Source organism: Oratosquilla oratoria, chromosome 12, assembly GCF_046742065.1.
Source record: "Oratosquilla oratoria isolate Oo_2021 chromosome 12, ASM4674206v1, whole genome shotgun sequence".
NCBI classification, from domain to species: domain Eukaryota; kingdom Metazoa; phylum Arthropoda; class Malacostraca; order Stomatopoda; family Squillidae; genus Oratosquilla; species Oratosquilla oratoria.
Genome location: NC_134788.1, coordinates 27,855,965 through 27,877,606, shown reverse-complemented (window position 1 = coordinate 27,877,606; position 21,642 = coordinate 27,855,965). Strand labels below are relative to the sequence as shown.

The window sequence follows — 21,642 nt, the reverse complement described above, 5'->3', positions numbered from 1 at the left end:
GTAAAGTACCCTTGCTGTGGATGTGCTGTGCCTTGCTTCTGACCCGAGGCAGTGGGAAAGCGACGGGGATGACCCTTCATCCAAGAGAAGCTAAGGTGCGGAGGAAACAAGTGGGTCTGTAGCTTTGGCTACCCCCCTTATAAGGGGGGAAATCCCTTGGTATGTATATATGGGTTCTCAACCTGGGGTGAGTGGGGTGCATGACGAGAATTTAATGAGAGGATGTGGCCTGCTGTTACAAATGATACATTTTGTGAATACAGTAAACTGTCGATATAACGGACAATTTAGGGACAGGTATCTGTCGTTATATCGGAAGATCTGTTATAACCGAGGATCCGTTATATTCGATGGAAATATCGGACAGATCCATTATATCACTAAGTTTGTCCAGTATTAGAAATAAGTAGGATTAGAAATTAAAGTAAATCCTCGATATAATGGATATGGGGACAGGGGTCTGTTGTTATAATTGAAGATCTGTTATAACCTTGCTATAACGGATTTCCATCTGTTATAGCGAGGGTTTCTTCGGTCAGATTTCTTTTGTCCGATATATCTGATATCCGGTATATCGAGATCCTTTATATCGAGGGTTTACTGTAATGTGAGGACTTTGAATATGAACAAAGTTCCGTCACTGTCTGGGAAGAAGAAATAATTACAAGATAATCGTGCCTGTCAATGCAATCAAAGAAAAGGTTTCTCCAACTTTTTTTTTTTTTTTTTTTTTTTTTTTTTTTTTTTTTTGAGAGAGAGAGAGAGAGAGAGAGAAATTAAGAGATGCCACACAAATGTTTTGAGTTCAGGAAGGGAGGAACGTGACCCTCAATTTCCGTACCCAAAAAAGTGGCGGAAATTATCAGCGGATGCAGCCCGAAGGAAGTTCTCTGTCTTCTCCATTTCTGCATAATGGGATGGAGAGTGAGTGGGGATGGGTCGGGGGTGTTGCTGATTTGATAAAATGGTCTTGCTGTGTCTTGCGGCACTGCTTCTGACCCAGGGGAGTGGACAGGATGCAGGGATGACCCGTCATCCAGGAGGTGCCAAGATAAGACGGAGGATAGTGGGTGAATGGGGAGTGGAGTATGTAGGGAATGGAATGGGTGGGAGTGAATTTTATGCCTTTGTTTTGTTTGGCTACCTCTCTTGTAAAGGGAAAAAGCCTTTGGTATATGTATGCAATGCCAATTTTATAGGTGCGGAATCTTGGGGAGGTCGCAGACAAAAGCCTGCCATCCTTATCATGTTTCTGTATGTAATAAGTCCGTTCTGTCTCGCACGATGATTAGACACTCCATGTTTGCATTCACTAATTGTCATATGATAAATATAATTATCAAACAAATAAAGAAAAAGATAGCCACATATGTTGAGTGGTGCTCTTGTGAGCTCCGACGGTACTGCATCCCTGGAAATTATAACGGAAGTTGATTACGACATCCTGAACTCGGTAGCATATTTTTTAGCCACCTTGGTATGATGATCCCCACATAGGTGTCATGAGGCATGAGTAATTTTTTTTTTTTTTTTTTTTTTTCTTTTTTTATGTACAGGAATTACCCCCGGTTTCTGTTAACTGGTTTGATCACGTTTTCTTTGTTTATTATTACTCAAGAGTAAAAGAGAAATAATACAGCAATGACTTTTTTATTTTATAGTGTGAGTAGTGTGATGCAAATTACATATGGCAGCCAATGCTGCAAGCGAGAATTTGAGTCGTACTGAAATGGTTGATTGGTTTTGAATGCAGGAGGTGAGGAAATGATTTGATCTGAATTTAATAACGACCTTGTGAACCAAAGTGACTTAATGATCTTTTATCCTTGGAGAATAATTTCTTAGCCACTTTAGTATGAGTCAAATTCTCGTCCGCAGTATCGGCTGCCATGTGTACGATTCATCACACTACTCGCATTATACAACACAAAGTCACTGCTGTGTTACTCATTCTCTTTTACTCTGAGTAATAATGAACACAGAAAATGTGATGAAACCAGTTCACAGAATCTGGAGGTAACTCGTGTACAATTGCAAAAAACTATATAATCAAGATGCCGATGCCGTCATACTCGTGTATCCACTCGCACCTCATGATGCCTACGTAGGCATTATCGTACCAAAGTGGTTAAAAATACACTGGTCACTTGCAGCGTCCAATGCACCTCCTCTTCATTGCCGTTCTTAAACCGTAAAGGTGTGGAAAACGTATATCCATTTGTATATCCATCTTGTGCTCTACAGACATGGGTACTACTTTTATTCCTCTCATTCGTACTTGGGCATGGGATCTGGTATTGTTCGTACTTTGGTACGGGATCTGGTACTAGTGTCGCTTGGGGTTCAAGACAACATATAGAAGTGATGGTAGCTGTGGCTTGAAGATGCAAGCGGCTTTGGAGGCGAGACAACAGTTGGTTCTTCTGCCGTTTATTGTATAAAAATTCCGATCTCCGAAGAGAGCATAATCCTTATATACATAGATCGTGGCAAGGTTGCCGACAAGGTATTTACATAAACGCTGTTTCCAGCGAAACTAGATATTGATACAGGATAAAATTTATATACAAGCAAGGAAAAGAGATGATACATTACTGTGAATATTTGTACAATGGTGTCCGAACTTGGACAGGACAAAAAAACTCCGGAATTTTTATTATGGAATGGCAATAGCATTGGTTAGCCGTTTGGTGAACAGCTGTGCGCGTATGGTGTCATGACCTTGATAATGGACAATAGAGTTGACAGCGACTGCTTGACTCTCATGGTCTCGTGAGATCAAGACTACCATCTCGCTCTGATTTCCGGTGCTGCGATATGCATGTGCATATGTGCACACGTCCTGATGTAGAGAGCCGATAGATGCAGGGTAGATCGATAGATAGGTAGATTACGCTGTCAAGAAGCTCTAGGAGTTGTCCAACACTAGTAACTAGTAACCGTGGTTCTATGTTTATACGTAATGATTACTTCTTTTCTTTCTTTTACAGATTAATCTCGGAAAGTTGCGATCATGGAGGAGACGGAGACTCCGCCGTCAATAAAGTTGCTTCAGATCACAAAGGACCCCGACACAGCAGTCGCAAGCTCGTCCCAGCCCAACGTCAAGAAAGAGCACGAAAATGTGGTCGTCAAGGTAGCGACTACTCCTCAGGTAGACACGAATGGTGGAGCGACAAGTAAGATACCTCCCGTCCAAGTGCCCGTCGGTGCAAGCACCGAAACTGGACACCAGAGTGAAAAGGTTGCGGTCAAAATACAACCTAGACCGTCCAAACTCATCGGCATCAAAGTCGTTCAAAAGGTTGCTAGTAAAGCCGTTCCAGTGAATTTGCAAATCGACCAAAATAAGTTTACGAGCACAAAGAACGTTGCGTTGAAAGTCGTCTCTGCGACTAACTCAGATGAAGGAAAGGAAAGGATTCTAAACTTGTCTCGCCAAAACGCGGCCGGCGTGAAAATCGTAACTGCCCCAATCCGTGCAACTCCGATTAAACTTGTGAAACCATCTCAGGAGAGCAGTACGGCCGTAAAGATTATTACGACGCCAGACCTGACCCAGGTTAAGCCACTCGTCAATATATCATTGGACTCGGAAAAGAGGACCGTAGATCCTCCGCCATTGGCCAGGAACAGCGTACAGGAGACTGGCACTGTCAGCACGACAAAACATTCACCAATGAAGGAGACGGCAAAAGTCCAAGAACGTACTGGTGTTAAAATCGTAACCTCACCGTCAGAGAATTCCAAGATAAAGATAATACAAGCACCTAAATCTGCAGATGCAGTTATTATTAAAAAATTAGCGGAAACTGTTGGAGTGAGGGTAATGGGTACGGCAGATGGGTCGGGAGGTTCTAAGACTATAAGCTCTCCAGCGCAAGGGAAAATCAAGAAAATAACTTTAGGTCGAAACGAACTGGAAAGTGCCGGGCTCAGAGTTGTCTCGCCAGGAACAGGAAGCGTTACCACCGGGAAAGATCATTCGGGAAAGATATCCGTGATTACGGCATCTGGCCCGCAGAGGAATGCATCGGAAAAAGTCGATAAAGAAAATATATCTCTAAAGATGTCAACATCCTCTGCCAAAGACGAGCTTTCCGATAAAGTGACGAGCGAAGCTAGGAGTAAACTCAAAGTTATCGAGCAAGACGGTTCGAAGAAGCCGCCGACTAAAGTCGCAGTTTCTCCCCAGATCAGGTGCAAGGTGATGACCAAGGGGGTCGCGGAGAGTGTCGTCTTGAAGACCGTGGCTATAAAGATGGAAGAACCGTCGAAGACGAGCAGAGATGGGACAGCCGCTGGGTCGTTTGTCCAGGATAACAAGATCAGAGTCTCGGAGAAGACAGGTGTTAGTCGTCACAGTGACGAAAGCATCGTCGCGAGTTTGGCGCAGAAGTTAGACGTGAAAGCAGCCGGTAACCGGAGTACGAACGATGATGGCGATGTCACAACCCGGGAGGGCACGAGCAATGCGGGAAGGAAGAGGCCGCTTTCGGGAGAACGAACCGGACCAAAAATACCTCCCTTGACCAAAATGGTCACCAGGAGGACCGCTAGGGAATCGGGTAAATCGTTAGCGGGGCGGTTGCCAGATACTTCAAAGTCTGGAAAAGGGAGCTCTATTACCGAGAGGGCTTCACTCAAATCGGGTGGGATCGCAGGTGCGGACAAAAGCAAGAGGGCAAAGATCGGTGCGGTTGAAAGAACCCACGAGGAGGTAGATCCGCCCGCCGTAGTCAAGCAAGAACCCCCCGAGGAAGGGGATTCTGACGCGTCGTACCTGGCAGATGATCCTGAAGAGTTCGTAGACGACGAGATTGGAAAAAGAGGTCTCGAAGAAGAAGAAGAGGAGGAGGAGGAGGAGGAGGAGGAGGACTTGTCTTTCGGCAAGGACACCGACGACAATACGGAGTCCGGCTTGCCCGCAGCCAAAGCTGCTGCCGCAGGCACCACCAGGAGAAGGAAACGTAGAGGGAGGAAGCGGTTGATACATACGAAGAAGTCGTTCAGGCGTGCCAATTACCAATGCGAGCACTGTGACACCGTGTGCAGTGGGAAGCGAACCCTACGGGCCCACATGATCACCCACGTCGGGGCCAAACCGTTCAAGTGCAACATATGCGGGGCTACGTTCACCTTAGCCGGGAACCTGAAGACGCACACGATGATCCACACTGGCGAACGACCCCACAAGTGCAACGAATGCGGTGCCGCATTCGTGCAGGCGGTGACACTCCGCAACCACATGCTGACCCACACAGGCGAGAAACCGTACGAGTGCCCGCACTGCCACGCCGCCTTCTCGCAGGCGTACTACCTCAAACTGCACGTCATGACGCACACGGGAGAGCGGCCGCACAAGTGCAAGCAGTGCGACGCCGCCTTCATCCAGTCGAGCGCTCTCAAGCAGCATATGCTCATACACACGGGAGAGAAACCGCATCAGTGCGAGCATTGCGATGCGACCTTCAGGCACGTCAACAGTCTCAAGGTGCATTACATCTCGCACACGGGAGAAAAGAAGTACAAGTGCAATTATTGCGAACTGTCCTTCTCCTACGGCGGACAGTTGAAGAAACACCTGCGCGTCCACACGGGCGAAAATCCGTACAAATGCACCAAGTGCAAAGCGACCTTCACGTCGAGCAAGAAACGTAAAGAGCACATCTTGACGCACAAGGACATCAAGCTTCACAAGTGCACGCTGTGCGACGATGCCTTCATGTCCTCGGCCATCCTCGAGAACCACATAGCTACGCACCTGAAGGAGAAGTCTTACGAGTGCGAGCAGTGCGATGCAGAATTCGCCCGAGCAGACAGCCTCAACAAGCACATGAGCAAGCACGACCCGACGAAAGATCAACAGTGCCGAGAGTGTGACAAGATGTTCCTTACGGCAGCAGACTTGAAGGCGCATGCCAAACTGCACACGTCGCAGACTTTCGCCCGCTTCAAGGAAAGCAGTCATCGGTGTCATCTGTGCGATGCTGTTTACATCCGGGCGGAGAACTTAAACCGGCATTTAGCCAAGCACGACACGGACACCGACCACAAGTGCCCGCATTGCGGTAAGTCGTTCCTGCTCAAGAGCGACTTGAAGATCCACTTCATGACTCATACGAATGCCAAGATGGCGGAGAAACCGCATAAATGTACACACTGTGACGAAATCTTCATCAGACCCGCGGACCTGAGGACCCACATCAAAAGCCACGTCAGGATCGTCGAGAAGGAGAAGCGTTATCACTGCAAGTATTGCAATGCCGGGTACACGCGTATCAACAACTACAGAATGCACGTCATGAAGCACGCGGGGGAAAACGCCCCAGGCAAGACGATGAAACGCAAACGGCGGAGGAAGTTGGGAGCGGTGGAAAGGGGCATCATTCAATTGACGCAAGAAAACGAGGAGCTGATGCAGAAACTCGTGCAGGCTGTGGAGTGGACTAACCCAACCTGAGTCCTTCGGGTGTCTAGGGGCTGTAGGCGTGATGGATGCAAACGTTTTGGTAGTTACGCCTTGTCTGTCGTCATGGATACCGGTATCTCGACCTCTCCAGATCGCATGTTAGTAGATGTGGTTATACGTAGCGGAGCAATTAACCCATTAAACTCCGACGACAAGATGTCTTGTCATTTGGTCAAATAAAACAAAAAATCATAAAACACCAAAATGTTTGATCAAACACCAGAAAAATATGACGTCAGTCCTCGCTGCGAGCGAAGCGAGGACTGACGTCATATTTTTTCTGGTGTTTGATCAAACATTTTGGTGTTTTATGATTGTTTTATTTGACCAAATGACAAGAATCTTGTCGGAGATTAATGGGTTAAGAAGAACTTCTCAAGACTCGTACGAGTCCAGAAGAAAGGTGTGTTTTTGCCGTTGTTTAACGCCACTTATTCTGCAGGACTTTTTCCCCCCTATGAGGGAGGTAGCCAAAGTCAAAGGGCATAAAATCCACTCCCACCCATTCCATCCCCACCCACTCCACTCCCAATCAACTCCCCTCCCTCCCTCTTATCTTGGCTCCTCCTGGATGACGGGTCATCCCTGAATCTCACGCACTGCCCTGGATCAGAAGCAATGCAGCAAGACACTGCACATCCACAGCAAGGCCGCTTCATTTAATCGGCAACCCATCCCCTCTCCGTCCCTTCATGCAGAAAAAGAGAACATACATACATACATCAAAGGCTTTTTCCCCCTACCTGGGGGATAGCCAAAAAGAAAAAGGCATAGAAACAACTCCCACCCATTCCATTTCCTATATATTCCACCCTCCTCCTTCCCTCTTATCTTGGCACCTCCTGGATGACGGGTCATCCCTGCATCCTGTTCACTGCCCTGGGTCAGAAGCAGTGTCGCAAGACACAGCACATCCACAGCAAGGCCGCTTCATAACTTCGGGGGACTCCCCCCCCTCTCCGTCCCCTCATGGAGAAAAGGAGAAGACGGGGAGAAATCCCTTCGGGCTGCGTCAATTTTTTTTCTCATACATACTTCCTCACCCCCCACCCACTCCTCCTCATGCATCACAGCATCATCCATACACAACCCCTCTCCATTCACCTCTATCTTCTGTCCTCTCCCGTCCTTCCTCCATAGACACTCCTCTCTTTTGTAATACCCCTTTCACCCCATCCATCCATCTCATCCTAGGACGGCCCCTCATATTCACTCCTTCCACCTCCGCCTTCTACACTTCTTTTACTAATCTTTCTTCACTCATTCTTTCCATGTGTCCAAACCATCCTAATACCCTTTCATCAACCCTATCTCCCAGTTCCCTTTCCACCCCTGTTCTCCTCCTCACCTCCTCATTTCTCATTCTCTCTAGCCTAGTAACCCCTATCATACTTCTCAGACATTTAATCTCAAACACATTCAAAAGAGAAGACAGAGAGAAATCTCTTTGGGCTGCGTCAAAATATCATTCCCCTACTCCCTTCCATATATCACAACATCATACACAACAATATTCCACTTCAACCCTATTTTCTGTCTTCTCCCTTCCTTCCTCAACAGACATTCCTCTTATAGGTCAAGAAACTAAGTGGTATTGGAATAACAGCCACGGGACTTGTGCCCCCAGCTGTCGAAATTTCTAAGTGTTTGAAAATAGAATGGGAATGCCCATTAAACTCCGATGACAAGATGTCTTGTCATTTGGTCAAAATAAAAAAAAATAAAAAAAAATAAAACACCAAAATGTTTGATCAAACACCAGAAAAATATGACGTCAGTCCTCGCTTCGCTCGCAGCGAGGACTGACGTCATATTTTTTCTGGTGTTTGATAAAACATTTTGGTGTTTTATGATTTTTTGTTTTATTTGACCAAATGACAAGACATCTTGTCATCGGAGTTTAATGGGTTAATATGTCAAGTACTTGTTTGGTTTGTGGTGAAATGTGTGATGTATATTTGGGGGAACTGAAAGATAGTCTTCAGTGCATGTATACCTTCTAAGATTTACTAAAATCTTTTCCCCTCTTTTAAGGGAGGTAGCCAACTCAAAATGCATGTATCCACTTCCACCCATTCCACTCTTACCCACCACTCATCTTGGCTCCTCCTGGATGACGGGTCATCCCTGCATCTCGCCCACTGCCTCGGGTCGGAAGCAATGCAGCAAGACACAGCACATCCAAAGCAAGGCCACTTCAGTTAATCATCGACCCCCATCTCAATCCCTTTATGCGGAAAATAGAAACGACAGAGAAACCCCTTTGGGCTTGCGAGATGGACGGTGAAACTTGTATTTATTGGCCTTTGGTTAAGTCGGAGCTAATGACGTTTTGATCCTAAACGCGAACAAGACGAAAAACCGTGGCCTTAAACTGTCAGGATGTAGATTTAACCCATTCAACTCCGATGACAAGATGTCTTGTCATTTGGTCAAATAAAACAAAAAATCATAAAACACCAAAATGTTTGATCAAACACCAGAAAAATATGACGTCAATCCTCGCTTCGCTCGCAGCGAAGCGCGAGCGAAGCGAGGACTGACGTCATATTTTTCTGGTGTTTGATCAAACATTTTGGTGTTTTATGATTTTTTGTTTTATTTGACCAAATGACAAGACATCTTGTCATCGGAGTTGAATGGGTTGACCGAAAAAGTAGTTAGATACGGTTGTTTTCGTTCCTTAGGCCGTCTGGACGAGAATTCCCAAGAGAAAGAAATATAGCAAACCATGTCAATACGAAATCTCATTACACAGAACTTTGACATCTCGACCCAAACGAGACGTACCAACCCTTCGTCTGATATATGTGGTGGAAGGTATTGACGGGTACATGGAAAATTTAAATACGTTTGTGCGTACGACTAAGCCTTCTTCCAAATTAGTTTGATGTATTGAGGGCTTACTATACAGTTACATGAATTGTATAGTCAGCGTAATAAAGCAACTGCCGAGCCTGGCACGTATTAGTGCAATTCATATTTCTAAGTTTCAGTTGGGTAAGTACGTAATCAAAACGACTTTATGTCCGATATGTAATGCATTTGCTAATTTACTTTTCCATTTCTGTATTTGTTCATTTCATTTATAATTGTGTTATTGTTTTCTGGGTCTAACCGTTTTATAGACCAAAAGGTCTTCCGTCAGCATGTTATTCCGGTGCGATCCACCATAGTAATATGCCAGTTGTATTTTGATGTACATTTTAAAAAATTATTTTACGTTTTGGTGACACGAAATGGGTTGAGACGACAAAGATAAAGGCGACTTTGCCATACGTGCAACATTCTTTATGTCACGCGCATTGACCAACGGCTTTTTTCCCCCCTTACAAAGGAGGTAGCCAAAGTCAGAGACATAAAATCCACTCCCACCCGTTTCATCCCCTACCTACTCCACTCCCACTCACTCCCCCTCCCTCCCTCTTTTCTTGGCTCCTGGATGACGGGTCATCTCTGCATCTTAACCCTTGACCGTTCTCTGCGCATTGACACTGTGTCGTGTATCATTGTCGTCTTGCATTTCATCCCACCGTAAGCTGCTGTCATATACGTTTATTTGCCGTTTATTTACGCGAGTGTTTATCAATTATTGAGTTCTGGAGGAATGGTAGCCAAGTCAGAATCCTCTGAAATTTTCGTAAAAGTTACGGAGGTACTTACGATCGTCAGTTTCTCAAAAGAGATATTACGTCCTCAGTTGGACATGAAACTATGTCGTGAATCTCAGTTTAGCAGTTTATCGTCACATGTTGGGACATAGCGTAGGCACCTGTCGATCGTGGTCCTGAAGGAGGGACGTCAGAGAGGGACGTCTCCCCTGTTGACTACCCTCAGAGTCTAACAATCACCACATTCGTGGGAATGACGCGAAGGGCCTTTCGCTTTATTAACTTCGATGATTTTCTTCTGTAGTTTTTACTCGTAAGCGTAGCCGACAATGGCTGCCTTATCCCTCTCGAAATAGATTTATAGACGACGAATTCTCAGAGTCCAAGGACGATTATTAGCTCCTATGGAAGTGCGAATATCCTTTGATTGAAAATACGCAATAAAAAATCATCACTTCATCATCGTCATCATCATCATCATCATCGTTGTGCACAGGCCCAACAAATTAAATAATGTAAATATGTTTATATGCAATATATATGCGAATGTACATATCTTGAAAATAAATTCTTAGTCATTTTTATAATACGAGTATCTGTTATGTTCACCCTTGTCGTTATGACGATGACATAAATGAGCATATTTAAGGTTTCCGTTCGTAGTATGTGCACATAAGCCTGAGGTGCTGTACCCATAGTATATGTATTGGTGTAACGTATTAATGCGTAAAGTTTCAAACATAATGTGTTTACGAAAACGCTGAGATCTTGTGGAGAATATAAACTTGTAGGATCAAACAAGGATAAAGGAGCCTTTACGCAAACAAGCCAATAATAATAAAAAAAAAAGGATAAATCGAGTTGTAACTCGTGTAAGGAAAGTCTGAATTTGGGCGATTACACCCGTCCTATGCTTTCGACCGATGTTTTTTTTTTTTTTTTTTTTTTTTTTTCTCTCTCTCTCTCTCCAGGCAACCCCAATACAAACCTCACGATGTTACCGTTACCTGACTAATCTATGTGTATACGTGTTAATATACACGGTTATGGATTGAATTCATTTTTTGCAAAAAAGAAGAAAAAAAAATGTACGAGATGTCTTGGAAATCCCAAGTTTTTACGCTTTTTTTCATCTGAAAGGGACGTTTATTTTTCAAATGATATGAATCGTATATTGAAGCATGGAGGACTTCAGGATTTTACGGCCAAAGAGAGGTCGAGAAACACTGGTCTAAAATCAATCCATCCGTTGCCCCAAGTAGTCTAAAATCAATCCATCCGTTGCCCCAAGTAGTCTAGAATCAATCCATCCGTTGCCCCAAGTAGTCTAAAATCAATCCATCCGTTGCCCCAAGTAGTCTAAAATCAATCCATCCGTTGCCCCAAGTAGTCTAGAATCAATCCATCCGTTGCCCCAAGTGGTCTAAAATCAATCCATCCGTTGCCCCAAGTGGTCTAAAATCAATCCATCCGTTGCCCCAAGTGGTCTAAAATCAATCCATCCGTTGCCCCAAGTGGTCTAAAATCAATCCATCCGTTGCCCCAAGTAGTCTAAAATCAATCCATCCGTTGCCCCAAGTGGTCTAAAATCAATCCATCCGTTGCCCCAAGTAGTCTAAAATCAATCCATCCGTTGCCCCAAGTAGTCTAGAATCAATCCATCCGTTGCCCCAAGTAGTCTAAAATCAATCCATCCGTTGCCCCAAGTAGTCTAAAATCCATCCATCCGTTGCCCCAAGTGGTCTGAAATCAATCCATCCGTTGCCCCAAGTGGTCTAAAATCAATCCATCCGTTGCCCCAAGTGGTCTAAAATCAATCCATCCGTTGCCCCAAGTGGTCTAAAATCAATCCATCCGTTGCCCCAAGTAGTCTAAAATCAATCCATCCGTTGCCCCAAGTAGTCTAAAATCAATCCATCCGTTGCCCCAAGTAGTCTAAAATCAATCCATCCGTTGCCCCAAGTAGTCTAAAATCAATCCATCCGTTGCCCCAAGTAGTCTAAAATCAATCCATCCGTTGCCCCAAGTAGTCTAGAATCAATCCATCCGTTGCCCCAAGTAGTCTAAAATCAATCCATCCGTTGCCCCAAGTAGTCTAAAATCAATCCATCCGTTGCCCCAAGTAGTCTAAAGTTGATCCTCTTCATCCTCCCCCTCTTCCTCTTCTTCCTTCTCAACCTCTTCTTACTCCTCTTCCTCCTCTTCCTTCTCAACCTTTTCATCATCCTCTTCCTCCTCTTCCTCCTCCTTTTCCTCTTCATCCTTCTCCTTAACCTCCTCTTCCTTCTCCTCAACCTCCTCTTCCTACTCTTCTTCCTCTTCATCTTTTTCTTCCTCCTCCTCCTCCTTGCCTCATCCCTCTCCTTTTCCTCTTCCTCCTCTTCCTCTTCATCCCTCTCCTTTTCCTCCTCCTCTTCCTTCTCTTCAACCTCTTCATCATCATTCTCTTCCTTTCCTCCTCCTCCTCCTCCTTCTCTTTCTCTTCTTCCTCCTCTTCCTCTTCCTCTTCTTCCTCCTCTTCATCGGAGACATTTTATGTCCGTGCTCAGACCTCTTGTTGGTAACCCGAACATAATCGTACATATTTTCTTTCCTTCTTCTCAGAACTGTGGGCCCAAAAGACTAGATAATTAATAAAGTTAGAAGCTACTTAGACCTTGTGGAAGGTGTCTAGGTAGTCCTGTGGTTCTAGAACATCTTGAAAGATCGAACCATGTCCAAAATGGCTAGGAGCCATGTTTTCTAAAAAAAAAAAAAAAAAAGAAAAAAAAAAAAAAAAAAAAATCTATTGTCAAATGTCGATGTTAGAGATTCTCAAACCTAGAATATAACCTAGGAGATTATATTATAGAACAACTCTGTAGAGAATTCACTTAATTTTGTGATCACAAACCTCTAGGAATTATTTCCTAACTAAAGTCAAAACCTGACATCTGTTCTCGGGTTTAAAGAGTTAGGGAATAGGTGATTCTAGAGAGGAAGAGGAATATAGAACTAAATATAGAATGAAGTGAAATTAGGGGAGACGGATAAGTGCGGGGTTCGAACCCCCAACAAATTAAAGCGAGCATATTTCTGATTGCGCTCACAATGTAGCAAAATTATCAAGATAATTGGCAAAGAAAATGTCTGGTTGTCAAATACTGATGGTGTAATTATTTTTATTTATTTTTATTATTTATTTTTATCATTATTTATATTTTTATTTTTTCCCCCGGTTCATCACATGTAGCGATGTCTTTCTTATGATTAATTTTTGCGTAGTTTTTCGTATAATCAAATTTCGTTCAAAGAATATTGGTCAAGATAACTCTAATTCTATTTACTAATTTACTCGTTTGTTCTGTTTTATTAACAAATTATTTATTCATTACTTAAATTGTTTTGAGAAATCTATAACGGTCGTATTATATATATGTATATATATATATACATATATATATATATGTATATATATATATACATATATATATAAATATATATATATATATATATATATATTACAATTTCATAATCACCATCTACGTATTGCCCATATTCACTAAATATATTATTTTCATATTTTTAGGAAATAAGTAATTTGTGTAAATCTTTATTTATACAGATAACTTATTTGTATATTTTTCATATTTTATCGCTGATATTAATTTAGTAAATTATATTTTACTTGTTCTCCTGACTGTAGAATGTTGCAATGTCTAAAGTCACCCCTCAAAAATGATGTCATTCTCTTTAAAAATAGGATGATAGAAAATAAATTCTTAACCAGTAACTTGAAAATATAGATAAATGCAGTAAAAGAGTTGCCATGCAGGGAAATAAAATCTTTTTATAATATTAAAAATAAAAATACCAAACAATATGAAAACAGGAGCTACATAACATAATAAAAAGCCACTTAGTAGCATTTATAGTATAAGGAAAAGTGGCATTATTATTATCCTCATTATACAATACGGGAGGGAGTTGCCAGTTAGGGAATTTTGGTTTATTTACTTTATTTTTTATTTTGCAATCGTATACACAAATATATGTATATATATATATATATATATATATATATAGATATATATATATATATATATATATATACACACACACACATACATACATAATATTTAAATTTGGTTAATCGAGTTCTGCAATACACATAGATAACTTGTATTGTCAATTACATTGTTTTAATTATCATTACTTAAAGAGAATACCAGGAACCTTTAGAAATAAACCAAAATTATTTATTGCGTGTGTGAAAAATGTAAGTGTTAATAATGTAGAAATTTTTTGGATAAATCAAATTTTCTAATTATTTTTTATCCTGTCTTTTCATCGAATTTTATTCATAATTATTGTCATCATTACTATTATTATTATTATTATTATTATTATTATTATTATTATGTTCCCTTATTAATATTATCAATTATTATTATTATTATTATTATTATTATTATTATTTTATTATTATTATTATTATTTTATTATTATTATTTTATTATTATTATTATTATTATTATTATTATTATTATTATTATTAATTATTATTATTATTATTAATTATTATTATTATTATTATTATTATTATTATTATTATTATTATTATTTTACATTATTATTATTATTATTACTATTAGCGTAAGAGGTCTATTTAGACAAATAATTATATATATATTTTAACGATATTTTTGTAATATAAGTATAATACGAGTATTTTCATAAAATGATTAATTTCTCTGTGTGGAACTGATGATCTGGTGACCGTTTGGTAAATAGCGAGTCGGAATATAAAATGAATTGATAAAATAGAAGATTGAATAGCCAAATATATTAATAAATATACACATAAATTTGATAAATGAATAAATAAATAAATAAATGAAGGTTATAAGGAAATTATGTTTATACTCCTCTTCCTCCTCTTCTTCCTCCTCTTCCTCTTCTTCCTCTTCTTCCTCTTCCTCCTCATCCTTATCTTCCTCTTCCTCCTGATCCTCCTCTTCTTGCTCCTCTTCTTCCTCCTCATCATCATTATCTTCATCCCCTTCCTCCTCCTCTTCCTCCTATTCCTCCTCCTTTTCCTCTTCCTCCTCCTGTTCTTCCTCTTCCTCATCATTACCTTCTTCCTCCTCCTCCTCCTCCTCCTCCTCTTCCCACTCTCTTCCTCCTCTTACTACCTCTCTTCCCTCCCTCCTCCTCCTCATCTTCCTTCCCTCCTCCTTCTCTTCCTTCCCTCCTCCTCCTCCTCTTCCTCCCTCACCTTTTACATAAATTAGTTTTTTCCTTCTCCACCTCCTCCTCCTCCTCCTCCTCCTCCTCCTTGATTCCTTCCTTCGTCTTCCCACCACCTCTTCCTCCTCCTCCTTCCTTCCTCCTCCTCCTTCCTTCCTCCTCCTCCTCCTTGATTCCTTCCTTCCTCTTTCCACCTCCTCTTCCTCCTCCTCTCCTCCTTCTCCTCTTTCTCCTCTTCCTTTCCTCATCCCCTTCCTCCTCTCCTTCTCCTTTTCCCTTCCTTCTCCATCCCTCCTCCTCTTCTTCTTCCTCCTCTCCTCCTTCTCCTCTTCCCTTCCTCCTCCTTTACCATTCCTCCTCTTCCTCCTCCTCCTCCTCTTCCACACCTAAGAGGTCCGATGTAAGTCGAAATAAGGAGCCAAGTAAGGCGTAAGTCGAGAGAACTAAGGCCCCTGGAGGTCGCTGACCTTAGGGCCTTAGTCAGAGAGTTGGCGCCGGGCAGACTCTGTGCTAGGTCAGCAATTTGGCGCCAAAACACACACACGCACACACACGCACACACACGTACACACACGCACACACACGTACACACATGTACACACACCTCGATGACACAGTTGGTTAGAGTTCCCGGCCGCCACTACTACGGCGGTCCGGGTTCGAATCCCGCCCAGGGGGTAAAATAATTTCAGTATCGCTGCGCTGCGAGTCGTTACTCCAACTTTTGTGGGCGGGGAGTTGTGTGTGTGTGCGTGTAAGGTCACAGCATTACCCTCTCTTTCGGGAGGGAAATAGCTGTCGATCACGAGTCTAACACGTAGTCCAAGACCATGATAGTGAAACACACACACACATACACACACACGCACACATACACACACACATACATATGTATATGAATTTGGGGTATGGCAACATTGGAGAGTATGTGACGGGGCTCCACGAGTGTTGCTCCTATCCTGTATACTGGAATTAGAAAAACACACACGCACACACACGTACACACTTTGTACAGCCCAACATCAGCTCCATCGCTTGATTCCTATACGAGCAGGTGTAGCTGTCGGTGAGCAGGTGATACGCCAGCAGGTGGTGGGTAAGATAGCAGGGAAGGCGTCGTAGCCAGCAGTTAAGTCCAGCAGCTGGTCGGGTAGCAGGTGATAGTAATGAAGGAGCAGGTGGTTGTCTACTGCGAGACGGGGATTTGAGCAGTCATCAGTAGGAGCAGTTGGTTGAGGAAAGAAAGGCATCTGGAGGTAGCAGGTGTACCAGTAGCAGATGTTTTAGCAGCAGGTGTGCTAGTAGCAGATGTGATAGTAGCTTATGTACCAGTAGCAGGTGTGCTCAGAGCAGGTGTACTAGTGGCAGGTGGGCCGGGTAGCAGGTGGTCGGGGTAACAGGTGTACCAGTAGCAGGTGTACTAGCAGCAGTTGGGATAGTCGCTGATATATCAGTAGCAGTTGAACTAGTAACAGATGTGCTCGGAGCAGGTGTACTATTAGCAAGTGTACCAGTAGCAGGTGTGCTAATAGCAGGTGTACCAGTAGCAGGTGGTCGGGTAGCAGGTATACTAGTAAGAGGTGGGCCGGGTAGCAGATACACCAGTAGCAGGTGGTCGGGTAGCAGTTGTACTAGTAAGAGGTGGGCCGGGTAGCAGGTATACCAATAGCAGGTGGTAAGGTAGCAGGTGTACTAGTAGCAAATGTACCAGTAGCAGGTGTCGGATAGCAGTTGTATTAGTAGCAAGTATACCAGTAGCAGGTTTTATTCCCATTATATTCTATTATTTTGTTTTTGATTTTAATTTATTTTAGCTTAATATTATTTAATTTTACTTTATTCATACTTTGTTTTGATTTATCCTATTTTGTTTTAATTTGATTTAAATTATGCTTTAATTGGGATGCATCCGACATTTTAGGTGAATTTGTACAATTTGACTTAATCGATTTGATTCCTAACTTAACCTAGTTTAACTTAACCTAAGGTAACCTAACTTAAAGTGAATTATCTGATTTAACCTGACCTAAGCTACCCTAACTTGACCTATGTTAACCTAACGTAACGTAAATTAACTTAACTTAGTTTAACCTAACCTAACCTAACCTAACCTCATTATAATTAAACCTATAACACACACACACAAACACACACACACACACACACACACACACACACACACACATACACATACGCGCACACACACACACACACACACACACACACACACACACACACACACACACACACACACACACACACACACACACACACACACACACACACACACACACACACACACACACACACACACACACACACACACACGTACACACACACAGGTACACACACACACACACACACACACACACACACACACACACACACACACACACACACACACACACACACACACACACACAAAATAAAATAAATTAAGTAATTAATTGATTAAATACGATAAATTGTGTTCGCATAATATTGTATTTTGATCACACTATTGTATTTGTGTTAATATATTGGTGCATCGGGTGACGTCATCTGGATGACATCCAAACAGTCCTCTCCCCCTCTCTCCCCCTCTCCACCCCCCCCTCTCTCTCTCTCTTCTCCCCCTCTCCCCCTCCCCCCCTTACTGGATACGTCACCGTCTCAGCTTTGGATGACTGTCTTGTATATACAGTACATATATATATATATATATATATATATATATATATATATGTGTGTGTGTGTGTGTGTGTGTACATACATATACATACAAACAAACAAACATATATATATATATATATATATATATATACACATATACATATACATATACATTTATACACACACACACACACACACACACACACACACATATATATATATATATATATATATATATATATATACATATACATATATACATACATATACACACACACACACACATATATATATATATATATATATATATGTGTATGTGTGTGTGTGTGTGTTTGTATAACAAACATTAACATGAAACACACGCTCACACATGCACACACAGACACACACATGTACATGTGCACACACATGTACACATATGTACACATGTGCACACATGTGCACACACACATGTACACATAAGCTTGTGGGTACCCACATCTTAGGATGCGCATGGTTACCCGCTCGTGTGTGTGTGTGTGTGTGTGTGTGTACATGTGTGTGTACATGTGTGTATGTGTGTGTACATGTGTGTGTATGTATATGTACATATGTGTGTCTAGGTATCACGAGAATGTATGTGTGTGTGTACATGTGTGTCTGCATGTGTGTGTGTGCATATGTAGGTCTAGATATTAAGAGTGTACGTGTGTGTGAGAGAGAAAGAGAGAGAGAGCGAGAGAGAGAGAGAGGAAGAGAGAGAGAGAGAGCGAGTGTGTGTGTGTGTGTTCGTTTGTGTGTTTATTTAAATATCTCTGGTAGCAGGCCAGTCTTGGGGCCTGAATTTAGAATACAAAGAATCCCACAAGATTCCACTTAGAATCCCATGGGATTCTAGGACAACTGACTAGAATTCCCAAAGCCCTCATCCTAGAAATATGATAATAGTAATAGCAATAATAAATAATGATAAAACTTTGGCGACCGTTACGACCGTTGAAAAATCCGTTAGAGCAAATTTGAATTTAAATTTGCGTCAACGCTATTGGTTCTGCACTCTGGAGCCCCCTAGAAAATAAATAGATAGATAAATAAATAGATAAAAAAAAAGTAAAAATTATATTATTTGGGTGACCGTCACGACCGTTGAAAAATCCGTTAGAGCAAATTCGAATTTGAATTTGCGTCAACGCGATTGGTTCTGTACTCTGATTGGATCCCCTAGAAAAATAATGATAAATATAATAATAACAATAATAATACTTGGGTGACCGTTACGACCGTTGAAAAATCCGTTAGAGCAAATTCGAATTTGAATTTGCGTCAACGTGATTGGTTCTGTGTTCTGATTGGAGCCCCTAGAAAATTGATAGAAAAAAATATATATATACATATATATTAAATAATAATACTTGGGTGACCGTTACGACCGTTGAAAAATCCGTTAGAGCAAATTCGAATTTGAATTTGCGTCAACGCGATTGGTTCTGTGTTCTGATTGGAGCTCTGGAATGTGTGGAAGAAGCTAGCGAGCTTTGCCTTGTAGTTCAATGGTCTGGGCTGATGTACGCGGAAGACGTCGAGTGACGAAATTTAATTTTTGGGGGGGCGATTTTCTTTTTTCTTCTACAGTGGGGGTGATATCGACCTGGGGGGGTTACCTAGGGGGTGGTTGTGTCCGCAAGGACCCGGTACGTCCCCCGTGGGGCCCTGGCGGCCTCAGGGAGTTGAAGAAATCCCTCCGTTTTTACCTAAAGGAAGTGAAATTGCGATGGCAACACCTCTGTGGTATGGAACGCAAGGAATGCAGACAATGTCAATGTCGACATTTTGATTTTGGTCTTATTTTCGCGTTTTCACCCAATCCAATCGTCTACGACAGCCCGGGACGGTTGGGAAACGGTCACAGCCCCTGTCTACAACCGTCAGCAAGGGGTCCTGTCAGTGACTGTCAGTTATTTGGGTGATTTTTTTTTATTTAGTGAAAAATAATTTAGCGACAGGGTAGTCGACTGGCCAATCAGGATTGGCGGATTGGGTGACGTCATCAAGGGAGGGGATTTAAAGTATCGTCTGCTCTCGCTAGAGAGAGAGAGACAGAGAGAGAGAGAGAGACAGAGAGAACATTCCATGCTACATTTCACGATGTTATTGTTTTTTGTTCTTTGTGTTTGTTATTTAAGGAGAATTATAATTTTTATTTTTATTTTTATTTTTTTATAATAGCGGGTAACCTCACCCCCCATCTCTCTCTCACAAGCACGTCAAGTGTGACGTCACAGTGGGGCGAAATGACGTCACTAAAACGTCATAGATTGGTCAAGGCCTGTAGATCCTCTGGCGCTGGCGCGGCGACCTTATGGTACATGCAGGACGTTCCCGGGCCGGCGCGGGGCGACCATAGGTCACTCGCTGAACGTTGGGATTTTAGTGTGGCTGTCTTAGTGGGCGCTGTGTGTGTGTGTGTGTGTGTGTGTGTGTGTGTGTGTGTGTGTGTGTGTGTGTGTACATGTGTGCGTGTATATATATATATATATATATATATATATATATCATATATGTATGTATGTATGTATTTGTGTGTGTGTGTACATGTGTGCGTATATATGTATGTATGTATATGTATGTGTTTGTGTGTGTACAAGTGTGCGTATATTTGAACGTGTATGTGTGTGTATGTATTTGTGTGCGTATGTACGTATGTATGTGTGTGTGCATGTGTACATATGTATGTGCGTATGTATTTGCGTGTGTATCTACGTATGTATGTATATGTGTTTTTGTACATGTGTTCGTATGTGCGTATCTATGTATGTGTGTGTGTTATATCACTAACCTTTCTCTCTTTATCTCTCTCTCTCTCTCTCTCTCTCTTTTCTCTTTATTTTTCTCCTTCCTTCTCTCTCACTCTCTCTCTAATCCTCTCCATATTTCTCTGTTCCTCTCTCTCTCTCTCTCTCTCTCTCTCTCTCTCTCTCTCTCTCTCTCTCTCTCTCTCTCTCTCTCTCTCTCTCTCTCTCTCTCTCTCTCTCTCTCTCTCTCTCTCTCTCTCTCTCTCTCTCTCTCTCTCTCTCTCCGGCACAGCAAGGTAACAGTTGGAAGACGTGTTGTCACAGATCAAATGTTGTCAGGTCGGGTCGTGATGTTATTTGAGAATTGTTGTCAGGGGGATGTTGGCAGGGAGATGTTGGCAGGAGATGTTGTCAGAGGTACCAGGCCCCCCTGACGGTGTTGTTAATGGCTGTTGTCAGTACCCAGGGGTTCAGTGTTGTCACAGATGTTGGTAATGTTGTCCCGCGCCTCAATGTTGGCAGTCGTAATGTTGGGAACCGGTGGTACGAGGGTCTGTGCCACCAGCAGTGCTGGTAGGCTGACAACATCGCCGTGATGTTGTCAGGGGGGCCCTTGTGTTGTCACAGATCCCATACATACATCCAGGAAGGAAGGTTCCATTGCCGGCCGGCCGGCCGGCTCAACTGCTTCCTCCTCTTCCTCCTCCTCCTCTTCCTCCTCCTCCTCTTCCTCCTCCTCCTCCTCCTCCTCCTCCTCTTTCTCCTCCTCCTCCTCTTCCCCTTCCCCCTCCTCTTCCTCCTCCTCCTCCTCCTCCCCTCTTCCTCCTCCTCTTCCTCGTCTTCCTCCTCCTCCTCTTCTTCGTCTTCCTCCTCTTCTTCCTCTTCCTCTTCCTCCTCTTCCTCCTCC

General features: G+C 42.6%; 1 protein-coding gene and 1 long non-coding RNA gene across 4 annotated transcripts in view; one reads left to right on the top strand and one right to left on the bottom strand.

Annotated features, from left to right (window-relative positions):
* LOC143031150 (uncharacterized) overlaps positions 1–8,182 on the top strand; it is a 34,097-nt gene extending 25,915 nt beyond the window's left edge. For all 3 annotated transcript variants that reach the window (XM_076194644.1, XM_076194645.1, XM_076194646.1), the window contains one exon: positions 2,991–8,182. In XM_076194644.1, the coding sequence (XP_076050759.1) occupies positions 3,014–6,463 (3,450 nt within the window). In that variant the 5' untranslated portion in view covers positions 2,991–3,013 and the 3' untranslated portion in view covers positions 6,464–8,182. The remainder of the gene's footprint in view (positions 1–2,990) is intronic.
* Positions 1–21,642, bottom strand: part of LOC143031163 (uncharacterized) — a 57,144-nt gene that overhangs the window by 14,638 nt on the left and 20,864 nt on the right. The window lies entirely within an intron of this gene.